At 44.3% G+C, this 13209-nt stretch overlaps 1 protein-coding gene across 3 annotated transcripts in view; it reads right to left on the reverse strand.

Moving 5' to 3' along the window:
- Nucleotides 1–369: 369 nt before the first annotated feature.
- The window catches only part of EPHA4 (EPH receptor A4), a 102493-nt gene continuing 89653 nt past the window's right edge, over nt 370–13209 (reverse strand). The window contains exons 13-18 of one of the 3 annotated variants that reach the window (XM_057370769.1): nt 12610–12819; nt 10001–10150; nt 7637–7830; nt 5161–5316; nt 3996–4873; nt 370–1775 (exon numbers count right to left, since the gene is read on the reverse strand). In XM_057370769.1, coding sequence (XP_057226752.1) covers nt 4759–4873; nt 5161–5316; nt 7637–7830; nt 10001–10150; nt 12610–12819 — 825 coding nt within the window. In that variant the 3' untranslated portion in view covers nt 370–1775; nt 3996–4758. Of the gene's footprint in view, nt 1776–3898; nt 4874–5156; nt 5317–7636; nt 7831–10000; nt 10151–12609; nt 12820–13209 lie in introns of those variants that run through there. The other 2 variants (XM_057370768.1, XM_057370770.1) reach the window with 2 other exon arrangements.

Consider the following 13209-nt stretch of genomic DNA (forward strand, 5'->3'; position numbering starts at 1 on the left):
GGCCCAGTCTGTGTCTGTGGTGGCCCAGTCTGTGTCTGTGGTGGCCCAGTCTGTGTCTGTGGTGGCCCAATCTGTGGCCACCCATGCCACCTCTTGGTGCCCTGCCATGCCCAGCCTCAGCACAGCTCCCCTCGCTCCCCTCCAGGCCCTGCTGGGGACAGGCAGAGTGACCACAGAGGGTCAGTGAGGAGGGACAAAAGGAAATAGGACACCATGGGACAGCTCTGGGCCAGGCTGTGTGTCCAAACTGAGCCATGGGTGCCAGAGCAAGCCCCTATCCCAGGGCAGGGAGGATGTGGGGAGCACATGGGAGCCCATGGGGAGCACCTCCCCTGCTCCAGCCAGGCACTCGTGGCCCTGTGTGCCCTGTGTGAGCGCTCAGCTCCTCTCAGCTGCCCCACACCACACTGAGGTGAATTCTCCAAACACACAAAACTCTCCCAGCAGCACCAGCACACTGCAGCACTGCTCCTCGGGCTGTGGAGAAGAGAGTGTCTTCTGCTGCACTTCCCCTGCTCTTCATCACCTGCACAAGGAACAGCGCACACTTCACAACTCCCTTGCTAACTATTCTAACTTTACAGTTCTTGCTGCATTTTTGTTCCTTTACTGTGCTGGGAACCAGGGAAGTGTTCTGATTATTACGTTGCAAGATTTCACAGCTTGCACACAGAGYGAGGTGCTTCTGTGAATGGAAGAATTGCATATATTTGTCAGCATTCAACAAGTCTTTAAAATCCTCTTTTTGCAGGTAAAAAAGGCTACGTAAGAATTCAGTTCAGGATYACCAGTGGATGGAGATGCAGGTGTTGCCTCCATCACCTTGGTCTTGGTCATGAACAGGGCACCAGTACGAATAAACAACACTTAACAAAAACCTTTAGCACCCTTCAGATCCCAGGATCAGTAACTCCAAAACTAACTTGAAACTSTTTCAGGCAGTGGAGCTACTCAATGACATTATTGTGGCAGCTAAAAAATACACTTACAGATACAGAAATTCAAACATTTTTTAATGTGTATGTTCTTGCTACCATTTGAGACACGAGCTCTGGGCCTGGTCTCATGGGACAGGGGACTCCTGTGCTTGCAGAGGTGCTTGGGGCACGTTCACAGCAGTTCTACACACGAGGTGACTCGCACGCAGACACAAGCACACACGTACGCACCTTTCGGAGGAGATAATAATCCATTATCCATTCAAGGGAAAAAAAATATATTTATATCACTGCAATGGCACCTTTAGTGTAAAATGTCACTTCGGCAATGTACACAGGCAGCTSACAGGAACTGGGTTTTTTGCTGTGGCACCTGGCCTGGCGTCCATGGGAAGATGTGTAGTGCTCTGTCACCTGCATTCGTCCGGGATGCAGCAGTGACAGCCAGGGGATGAGGAGAGACAACAACCAAATATATAAATAAAACCAAAGGTAGGCAGAGAAAGCAGAAGAGGAGGAAAAAAAAATCATCCAGAAGTCTGTAGGGCTTTGACACAGTACATTCCTTAAGTGACAACTGGGTGCTGAGTCTTAACGAGTTAGTTATCGCTCGACAGAGAAAATCAACGGAGTGGGTGGCCCAGGAAAAAAAAAAGAGAAAGTAAAAGTCACACTCTCTTGGGGGACTGATGACTGCTCAGCATGTGTTTCCCAGGATCAGTGCTATGGAAGACGCAGCCGTGGATCCAGAAGGCTTCGTGTCTGGTCTGTGTTTCTCCATGGTCAATGTGAGCAACAGGACGGGCTACGAGGCCGTGAAAGCAAAATCCAATTTCCCTGCACAAAAGGAGAACTCAGATGAAATGTATTGAACCATGAGCTCCAAGACAACACACAGACCTGCCCGAATAGAAGCGCTCAATGGGTGGGAACCCTCTGCCTTTCTTGCTTTTCCTCCTTCCCTCACTATTTCAAAGTCTTGCTGCCATGGCATCCCTTAACTACAGACATAATCAATCAATCAATCAATCAATTTATCTATATTTACATGTGCCACCTCTTTTTTTTCTTCCATCTGCTCTCTTCCAGCTAAAATCACATTCCAGTGGATGCCCCTCATTGGCCATATTTTATCACAGGAAACAACCAGCAGTGGCAGTGCTGAAAACCCAGCATCTGAGCTGCCTTCACAGTTTTCATTCTATAGGGACACAGTTTTCCATTTTGTGTGGAAAATATTGCACTGTTTTGAATTACCACCACTAGACTCCAAGACAGCAATTTAACAAACTGGCCAGAAAACTGGGTGTATTTTGGTTTTAGATAAAAAGATGATCTCAACAGAACGAAACAGATTTACAGCAAAGAAACCTCGAGTATCTCTGCACTTGAGATGCAGAAGAATTTTTCCTGCTGAAAGTACAAATGTCAGGTCTTTAAAATGAGTAACTACTTCTTATGTTGCCTGGCAAAGCGACATTAAAACATGCTGGTTTAAGTAGATTTTTTAAAGAAATCTTAGATTTCTTGAAATGGAAAAGCTTTTATAAGTAATGCTGCAGAACAGTTTATACTGAGCTGTCATGACTTGACAGGATCCAAATTTAGCATCTCATATTCAGAACAAGTTGTTCTCTGAGAAAGTTGGGAGTGAGGGAGAGTTAGTGGTTAAAATCAGCAAGTTATTGTTAAAAGTGACAAGAAGTGATGTGAGTGACAATACAGTWTGTGAGATTTGTCCAGCTGAGCGAACTGTTTTGGATTTAGGATAAACTCAATTATTAAAAAAGTCTGACATATAAAGCCACTAAATCGTTTCTGAATTTGCTGTCAGGTGTGGAGTAGGACCAAAATATTATAGACTAAAGAAGCAGTCTTAGTGCCATTAAACTATAAATCTCACCTTTCTGACACTGCCTGGCACAGCTGAAATGCAATGTCAGTTCTAAAGGACATGTCATGAAAATCCTCCTCCTACTCAGCACACAGTAAGTGGCCCATCTTTTTTCTAAGGTCATCTCATCACTTTGGTCCTCAGAAGGACTTTAAAGAAATCTAACTTACATACTCTGTTCAAAAAGAGCAATAAAAGCTTTATTATAAATAAATTCAAGCCTCAGTGTGTTCAGAGCTTTGCTGGATAAAGCTTTAACCTCTGTGACTGACTGAGGACAGCAACACTGCCATAGCAGTCTCCTCCAGGGGAGGCTTTCCCTCACTCCATCTGTTCTCTGGAKGAGGCAGAGGGCAGCTTTTCCATGCTCCATCCTGTTGGCCATGCCYGCAGAGGGGTGCCAGGCCCCAGCTGTGCACTCTGCAGCTGGCACTCACACCCACAGCTGCCCTGACAATCCCTCACCCACGGTGCAGGGCTGCTTTCCAAAGTGGATYTGGTTCCCACAGCTGAGCCAGCTGGATCACAGTGCCTGACTGCCACACTGCTCCACTGCACAGAGCTGCCACCATGCCTGACACCCACACTGCAAAAAACCAGCAAGGCAGCATGCACAGTGCCATTTCCTTCTGCTCCCCTTCCCACGAAATCACTGACATCACAATTGAAACTGATCTTTCTAAAACCCAGACATCATACTGCTGTTCATGAGGGTGAACAGCACCCTCGTGGTTCTTCCTCAAGCATTTATGAGTGTCTGTACTTTACAAGGTTATTCTCGCTTTCTATGGGATCCATATGTGTTGAGTTTACCAYCCAAAATATAAGGGCATCCCCACTGCTCTCAGTGTAAATTGGGGTAAAGGTGTCTCAGCRCTGAGCTGAGCCCCAACAAACTCCTACACCTTGTCTGCACACCCTCACAGGCAACAGCTTGAGAGCAATTTGAGACAGTGCAATTTTCACTGTCATCAAATAGGCCAAACAATGGGAAAGGCTCAGCAATTAGTCTGGGAAACCAGCACAGGTTCTTACAAACCAGTTGGGAGCCCCAAATAATACATACCACAGCATTTTTTATTTTCCCCCAACAATGATGAAATGCCAGCAGAGTTTACAAAACAAAGCACCACGAACATGTTGGACGCCGTACTTCCACTGACCTTCCGTGAGGCAAAGGGAATAGTTTCTTGAAAGAGAAAAGAAGTCTGAAAGCTCCACAGCCACGATTGTCACAGCTGGCTACTGGCATGATGGTCACAAATGTCTTTCAGTGGTAGGCTTCAGCACGGCACCACAGCCAAGAACCTCCCCAGAAGTTCAGTTCTGCCCAGTAATCCACAAGATGGGTCACTTCATGTCTCAAGCCCATAAATGGGTAGATCACTAATTGGCAGGCACTGATTAGCCACATGATATTCTCAATGAGGTTTCTGCGAGGTGTTAGTGATGCATCAAGTCTGCAAAAAAATATCCTAGGGCAGGCTCTTCATTCCAGTGAAAGATGCACAACGGTGGTTTCACCCACAAATAAAACACTATGGTTGTAATCCTACAGGTCACAGGGAGAAGGAAAGTAACGCTGTTGTTTTTTAAGCACAGTATCTGGCAGCAAACATAGCATCAAAACTCAAACGTGACTTTATATTTATATAGATACATGTATTTTACATATCGTTGATCAACAGAGAAGTTATGTTCCAAGAAACAATTTGTTCCAGGTCTGGTTTCAAATGACGGCTTGTCATTTCTGGAGGGCCCCCTCCCAACACACACGCTTGGCTTCCGCAATCTGTACAACAAGCAATGCTGCAGATCTTTATTTCGACGGGCGAGGAGACGAAGTAAAAAAAGTGCAGTTCTTCAATTAAAGTGCATGGATGAGGTAAACTAATTTCAAGAGTTTTGAGTTCGTTCAGTGCTGGCTCAGACGGGAACCATCCTGCCGTGCATCTGTTGCATTTGGGTGCGCATCGCTTGGACACTGTTTAGGATCTTGTTCTGGTGAGCCAGGGCTGTGATCCCGATCCTGGCCAGATCCCTGGGGAAAGCAAGAGAACAACGAGGGGCTGAGAACCATGGATCATATGCTGGTGCAGAGAAAAATATTAACAGTCAACCGCAAGCAGCATTAGCAAAAGAGAGGCAGATGTACAGAAATGTTTAATTAAATAAGTGGAGGCATTGTGGAGGCATTTTAAAGTTATCCTCCATCCAAATGAAAGGCATTCCATTCCTTTAATGAGTGTAATGATATGCAGCACAAAGCAAAAGAGGCTGATTAAATCCAGATTTACCAGTTTTTTTGTTATATCGCTGAGTACTTACTCCTGGTTCATATGCACCACAGCCTCTAGGGTGGTATAGCCAGCAGCTGTGAAGTTATCCTTGTATCGCTCCATTTTCATGGCTTGGAGCCAGTCACTGACAGAAACAACYGCCGAGAACTCGGGGGAGCTGGGATCCAGCAGGGCTGTGCTGGGCCTGGATGCCAAACAGTGAAAGGACAGAGGAACGGTGTCAGCTGCATCATGAACCACAAACCAAAGTTTGGTCTCTGCAACAATTACCCTCAATGATGAGGGAAAGCRAGGGCCAGAGGCTGTGCCCAGTGAAACCGGTGGCTCTGCACATCAACTCAGATCAAGGCACAAAACCAAATGCAAAGCAACAGGCCAGATTTTGCTGAGGATGAATTTGACCTGAGGTTTCTATTTTTGCTTTGAGATCTAATTGGAACCACAATGCCGCTCCCAATGTCAACCTCAGATGCAACCAAGTTCACAGAAAATGCTTTTACTCCCCAAAACAAAGAAGATGGCAATGCTGGAAGGCGTTCAGCCTGCTGGGTCTGTATCTCAGGGGCAGCAATGCCAGACCTTGCCAAGGCTGCATGTGTCAGGCCTCAGCTCTGCAGCTATAGAAACACTGCTGAAGTATGTGCAAAGAACTGGGAGCCCACACCCTGCCAGACTGGTTTGGAGGGTAAAACTCAGGGCGGGTTCAGATAACTCCAGTTTCTAGCCAGGTCTGCTCAGTGCATTCAATCAAACTCAGGACAGCAGGGAGTTAATCCCCTCTTTAATCAATCCATTCCTGACCKGAGTGTGTGCCAGGAGTGACAGGAATCACACGGGCTTTGATCTTTGTTTGCACTGCGGAATGTGCTTCTCATTTTCCCTTGCACGCTTGTGCCAATAATTACTTTTACAACACTTTTTTCTTATTAATATTGCATTTAGCACTTCATGTATATCATAAGTCACAGTTTCATTAAAGCGTTATAAATTACTATCTATCTAATCAAAACAATTATCATTTAGCAATTCATTTGAAAATGCACATCATCAAAGACTAGGTGTGCAACAGCACGGTTAGGTCCTGCCTGAGGCACTGARTACACAGTGGTAATATTTGGTTCAACCCTTTTACTGCACTATCTAACACAAGACCAATGATAGCAACCTATTTATATATAATTATGCTTCATGTATAAAGTCATATATTAGATATATGCATATTTGAAATTCATATTCTGAAGACTAGAAAAATATTTATCAACAGCCATGAACATGAAACGACCTTGAGCAGGCTGTTAACTTATACACACACACAGAGTGACCTTGAACATGTTGTAACTATTGTAAAATCTATATATTTTCAAAGAGCACCTGCAAATTGAAAAGGAAGCAAAATGGAGGAGTTCATACTGTGATTCTTCAATCAAATTATCACAGCAGATCATATTGTGATTCTCACCACGTAAATTATTTAAGCCTCAAGGGAGGATACATTTTTGCCAGCCTCCCAATGCAATTAAGGCAATCTGGAAGACGTGGTGATAGTGGCCTCACAGGCTTAATGATCCCTCTTCTAGTGACATACATTGTAAGCAAGACTCACAAASGGACATACAAGTTTAAAAAAGGATGTTGTTCTGTTGATTCAAGAAACCTGATTTTGCATTGCCTAATATTTTTGTACCTTTCCTCCCACTTAAAAACATTTTTCTGATTGTCTTCCTCATTTCTTTTAAGCTTTTTTTTTCCATATTTGCTGTAAGCAAACCTACCTGACAAAGCAAAGACATTTGAAAAAAAACCAGACCAAAGCTACAGCAGATTAATAAAGTGCCTATTACTTCAGCGGTGTTTCACCAGCTTAAACAAACTGCTGATCTGTCCCAACAAAGATATTTTGGTTTTGCTYTACAACTCTGGGAGTTTCCTTCCTGCTGCACTTCTCTTGCACGTACCAGGTACGCCATGCTTAGCAAACAAAACAAATGCAATCGGGATCGGTGGAGACATGAAACTGGCTTTCCACAAAATTAAATTCAAATTCACATAAAAATTAATCCACACCTTCCCAATGCCCGCGAGGCGTTGGCTGTAACGCTGTAATGCTCATCTGCAAATCCTACACAAATCTAGGGTTTATAAAACTTGATGATGTGCTTTTCCTGCAGAAAACCACATCACTGCTGCTAGCTGCTCTGACTGAGGTGACCCTACCCGCTCAAGCCCTTTCACCAGGGGGGAAAAGAAGGGAAAGATGCARCAAACTTTGCCTTCCAACAGAGCTTGCCTGCATCAGGGCGTGCTTAAGGCTGTGCTGTGAACTTGCTCAGCGTTAGTGTGATCCAGCAGCACTCTGCTCATTCCCCTTTCCTCCTGGCAGGGCTGGGAGCCCCGGGGGCTGAGCTGAGCCTGCAGAGTGGGCTGTGCTGCAGAGCGGTGTCACCTCAACCGTGCCTGTCACTGCTCTGTGCTCCCTCTTTTGTCACCATTAGAGCACAGCTGACCTGGAGCTCTCGCTGCCCGTCCGCTTCAGGCTGTTGGGGTTGCGGATCAGCTTGTCCAGCATGTTGACGATTTGTCCGAATTTGGGCCGGTCGCTGCGCTCCTTCTGCCAGCAGTCCAGCATCAGCTGGTGCAGGGCGATGGGGCAGTCCATGGGCGGGGGCAGCCGGTACCCTTCCTCGATGGCTTTAATCACCTGCAAATGGCACAATTAGCAACGCATTAGAGAACATCAGACACAGCTCACAGCCGCCAGCTGAGCACACTGGATCCTAGGGCCATGCAGACTGCGGTGACAAACCCAGTGAAGTGATACAACAYGGAAAACTGCACTCGGTGGTCTCGGAACTGTTTCTCCCCAGCAATTCAAAACCAAAAGGGTAGTAGTCTTTACTGTCTGTCAGTTTGGGGGGCAATATGTTGAGACTATTTTCCCCATCGTTTTCAAGGTATGGCAGGATCACCCCTTTCCACTGTCCTCCTGGGCTAGCTTATCTCGTCAGAAATAGAGACCTTGTAGAGAATCTGTTCCCTCWCTGCTCTATGCTCTGAGCCAAGAAATGCAGAAATCCAGCATAAATTAAGTATGTATTTCAAATTTAACAGAATCCAGAGGAACTTGGACTAAGTCACTTCAAACCCCCCAGAAAGCACTCCAGAGGCTCTAACAGCCTCTTAACTCTCTCAAGAGAACGGGACATGACCAGAACTCAATTCTGACWTGACAGGGACATGACCCAGGAGCCTTCAGATCTGAATTAATCGATAGGACACTGCTGGCAGGACACACCATGAGACTGGAGACCAGGAGTGCYCAGAGACTGAGTTGCACTAAATTCCTCCTTCTGGACTTGTCCAATTAGCAGCTAAAATCCACTGGGAGGACACGGTGGTGAGGGATATGCTTGCATCATTAACAGCTATTAGGTGACCACAAACAAAGTGGCTCTCACTGCTGCAGAAAGCATGAAGATCCTTTTGATTTCTCTGGATCCAATGGACACTGAGTATAATCTGAAATCCACTTCTGCTTTGTTAGCAGGAGAAGCACTGCTCTTGCCATAATTTGGGGGAAGAAAAAGCACATTTATGCCGTGTACTGTGAAGAGWGTGCAGAGACAGTAATATTGGCTTTCCCTGCCTTGTTCAAGCCAGCTTTTCAACATGGCCCAGCAGTGAACACCAGCCTAACATAAACAGCTCTAATAAAAACAGCTCTGCTTGTTGCAGTGAGCTCCACTGTGCTGCGCAGACACGCCTGATATAACCGAGACACATCTGGCGTTTTATTTTCTTGCTAAGTCTTGATGACTTCCTGTTAGCAAAAGGAAGGCAAGATTGGGTGCCAGAAGAGACATTTCACATCAGAAGGAAATTAAAATTATATCCCCCATTTAGACTAAATGCCATCCGCATCTAGACACTCTTTGAAAACGTTCAGCTCTACAGAAGAAAGCAGATGACTTGTAAAACGCCTTAACCACTCCCATGGCCGTATATTCAGATTACCATTTTCTTCTTCCTTTATRTGCTTGTAAATCCCCTGGGAAAAGAATTATGGATAATCTAGGCCTCATTTTCGCTGGGATTTTTTTTTCCCCATTTAATAAAAATTCTATTAGCAAAGGCTCTTATTAGCATTATTATTAAATACTCTTCTGGAACAGCAGCCATTGTGCACAGTCCCTCTTGGAACATGCTGAAGTAGTCCAGATGGTACGGTTAAACAGGACATGCATAATTTAAGAATGGTCATTTACAAAAGCTGCTTTTTAATGCCCTCAGGGGGCATCTATGCCATTGTCATAAGGATGCTCTGACTGATAATCAGAATTGGATTTCCTATGTGTTGATTTAGATATCCTACAAAAAATAAAATCACCTGGAAGAGTTACAAGCACAGTGGAGCTTCAAGAATTAACTACCAATAGGAAGCCCAATTAAATTCAAGTGTTTTTCTCTTAAAGACATTCAATAAAATCAAGATTTAATATGAACATTCAAACCTTCCTTCTCTTGACAGTATTATGACCTGACAGTTTAAATAGATTAGTTTCCCTTTCCTCCATTTTTCTTTAATTGCTTATATTTTAATTAGAAAACCAAAACCAAATAAACCCCATGCACATGGTATAGACCCTAACTTGAGAATCCCCTATTCCATGACCTCAGATGAAGCTTGAAGTATTCAAGGAATAGGAATTAGATGTTCCCTGAGAAAACAAGCCTCTACTATCCATGATATCCTTATAAAAACATGGAATAAATGTCTTATAACCATACAGCAATTGCCACAGAAACACATCACAGGCATCTAAGGGGATGGGGAGGGAGGAAGGGAGGAGGAAGCTCAGCAGGGGACTCACATCTTGGTTGGACATGTCCCAGTAAGGCCTCTCCCCGTAGGACATCACTTCCCACATGACGATGCCGTAGCTCCAGACGTCGCTGGCCGAGGTGAACTTGCGGTAGGCGATGGCCTCRGGAGCCGTCCACCTGATGGGGATCTTGCCACCCTGCACGAGGAGAGAGCCACGGGCTGGTGAGTCACGGGCAGCACTGCGCGGGGCTGACACCGCTCCACACGTGCAAAWCGCAAAATGGTTTTGTGCGTGCGGCTCCAGAACCCTTCTTTAAAAAGGCATCCACTCTCTCTGCTGCTTGCCATAAAGCTGTCAGAGCCGACCAGGAGGCAATGCTGCCCATCTGTTTTCTTTAGTCACAAGGAGGCGAACCAGTAAATTGTTAAATGTATTTTTATCAGCCCTCCAAGAGATCTCTGCTTAGGGCTATGCTGAAGCCTGAGAACAATCCAGGGGTTTTACAAAGTATATATTAGAGATTTAGTTGACAAAACAAATAAGTACATGCTGTTAATTACTATTTCCTTGCTTGCCTGTCTGACCTGTTTGGCCTGTTTCAGAAAAATGGGATTATAAACGTTTTGCTTTTCAATAAGGTAAAATAAAGAGAGGATAAACTGGGAAGTTTTATGAACACAGCGGTGTTTCCCATGGGCAATATCCCAACTCCCACCAGAGATATGAGAGGGCAAGCAAGCCTCTAGGCTCTCCCAGATCCAGGGGAGGAGCTCAACAGGAGACCATGGTACAAGGCTGCTTTTGATATACCTGTTGGGAGAGAGCTGCCTCTTCTTACAATACTTCTTTTTAAACAAATAAAAACACTTGGGCATCTGATTTGGGCCACTGAGATCCTACACTCTTTAAAAAGGAACTCATTCCATCCTGTTTATCTGATTTTGCCTTAGCTGAGTGATCCCAGGCCAGAGATTTCTCCTTTTGTTTATGCTAATATGCAAGGTGTTTTTAATTGAGCTTTTGGTTTCCTGCAGTTCCATCTGGGGAATGACTTAAGCTGAACAAAGGTTTTCGTTTTTTTTTTTTTCATTTGCTTTTATGCTTTTTTGATTAAGTTTATTTTGGTGTTTTTTTTCCCAGCCATCTCCAAGATAGCTTTTATCCATAACTGAGTGCAGTGTGTGCATACTTAATGGTATATTGTTCTACTATATCTCTCAAGTGTTTAATATGGACTGGTTCCAAAGCCAAGGGAAATCAAAATCCTTCTCCAAGCTGCTTCAGCCTTTGCATCAGGCCCTTTGTGAATCAGGTTGTGGCAATATGTGCCTTGTGTGACCATGGGATGCTCTCACTTTAATGAGTTACGCTACTAGCAGAAACAGAACACATATTCTCTTAAAAAAGGTTGCTTTAAAAATTGCTTTCTGTTGCATCCTCTCTGTTTATGCAAAAGCTTTATTCCTCCTTTCAGACACAGATGCACCAACATTGTTTGTACAGGGTTGTCATTCTAAAAAATTGTCAATAAGCTCTTTATATTTAGCTGCTTCAGCACAGTGGAGTTAATCCAAATTTTCCTGATCCTTCATTACTGATACCAAATGAAGACAATGACAGTAAAGCAAATGTCATTGATTCTCTCTAGTTTACTCCTGAGAGCCAACAATACCATATCTCCACTTGCTAAATTCAAAGAGAAGCTTTTCAGTCATTTCTGCCTTGCCCTTATGTGCTTGTCTAAACTCTGATTTCCCTGAACACAGCTTTTCAGACCTCTGCCCCTTCCACTTGCCACCCTTACGAGTGAGAGATACCAAGGCTGGCCAGCATTTAATACTACATGAGTCTATCCTTCCCTGTAACGAGCTGTGAATCCATTAAAGTATGAGTGTTGGGATTAAATGGCAAGATCTGAATGCTGCAAACAAACTCAGCACCAGGGAGAACAGATGGAGAATGGCAGAGATTTAAAAACGAAGAAAATAAGCAATTAAAAAAGRAGACTTTCTAAATTGACATTTTTTTCTTTACAAGCACGTTGCTATCAGAGGTATTGGTACAAAGGCTGGTAATGGCTGGGATGTTGTTTTGTGGCCCAAAGTTGTATTAGCCCTATGCCATGAGCAGCATATTAAAATTACTTTAGCAAAATCACCTAACAGTGGGATGCTGAAATACAGATAAAATGGGAAAGAAACAAAAAATGGGAATGCAGGCCTAACACTTTTCCAAGTCCAAATTATTTAGGTCAAATTCATGACTGGGATGGGCAAAATTATTTTTTTAATAGAAGGTGGTGTGTCTACATATGCTGCAACTTAGAAAGCACACTTGTAGATATCAGAAGGAACAGTTCAGACTCTAATTTCTGGCATCAGATTCCTGTCACGTGCTCTACCACGATGAAGGAACGAGAGGAGCACGTGGGTCATATCCTCAGAAGAAATACTGCTGTGGCCACTGCTGWAGCAGTAACAGCACATCAATTTATAGCAGCTACGGAGTGTGGGCCAATGTTTACTTTTAGGTTGTGATTTAGGTTTTCACTTGTGACTGAGACTATTTTAAAACAAACCACTGTCACCTCCCACACAGTCAGACAAAACCAACATGCAGGCACGACAAGGTGGCCGTTTCCCTTCCCTCCTTACCCGTGTGGTGTAAGCTGCCTCAGGGTCATCCTCCAGCACGCGGGACATGCCGAAATCAGACACTTTGCACACCAGGTTGCTGTTGACCAGAATGTTGCGAGCAGCCAGATCGCGGTGCACGTAGCTCATGTCAGACAGGTACTTCATCCCCGAGCCRATGCCGCGGAGCATCCCCACCAGCTGGATCACCGTGAAYCTGCCGTCGTTCTTCTGCRKGTGGGAAAGGAGCAACAKCACWGAGCATTGAGCCAAAAGCTGCCTTATTGCGCTGCTGAAATTGGCGAAGAGCAGAGCTGCGCATTCCCATCTTCTCTCAAATAAAATGCAATGTTATTTCCTCACTCTACCAACMAGTGTCTGTAAATCACCAGGAAAGCAAAAACCCAGAGGTTTTCTGTCACAGCTTTCAGTGATGCAGTATTCAGTTTGCAATGAATCTGATTTTAATGAGTCTACAGCASTGCAATGCTTTCAAAAATGGAGCAAGTCAAAACTGTTCACATTAAACATGGATTATTTAAGATCCTGCTATTTTAAAGACTAATTTATTCCATATYCTTCCACTTTATATTTATTCTGGTTTTTGACAGAACCAACACT

Source organism: Malurus melanocephalus, unplaced genomic scaffold (genome assembly GCF_030028575.1).
Source record: "Malurus melanocephalus ecotype Western Australia unplaced genomic scaffold, MMel_1.1 scaffold_132, whole genome shotgun sequence".
Taxonomy (NCBI): Eukaryota; Metazoa; Chordata; class Aves; order Passeriformes; family Maluridae; genus Malurus; species Malurus melanocephalus.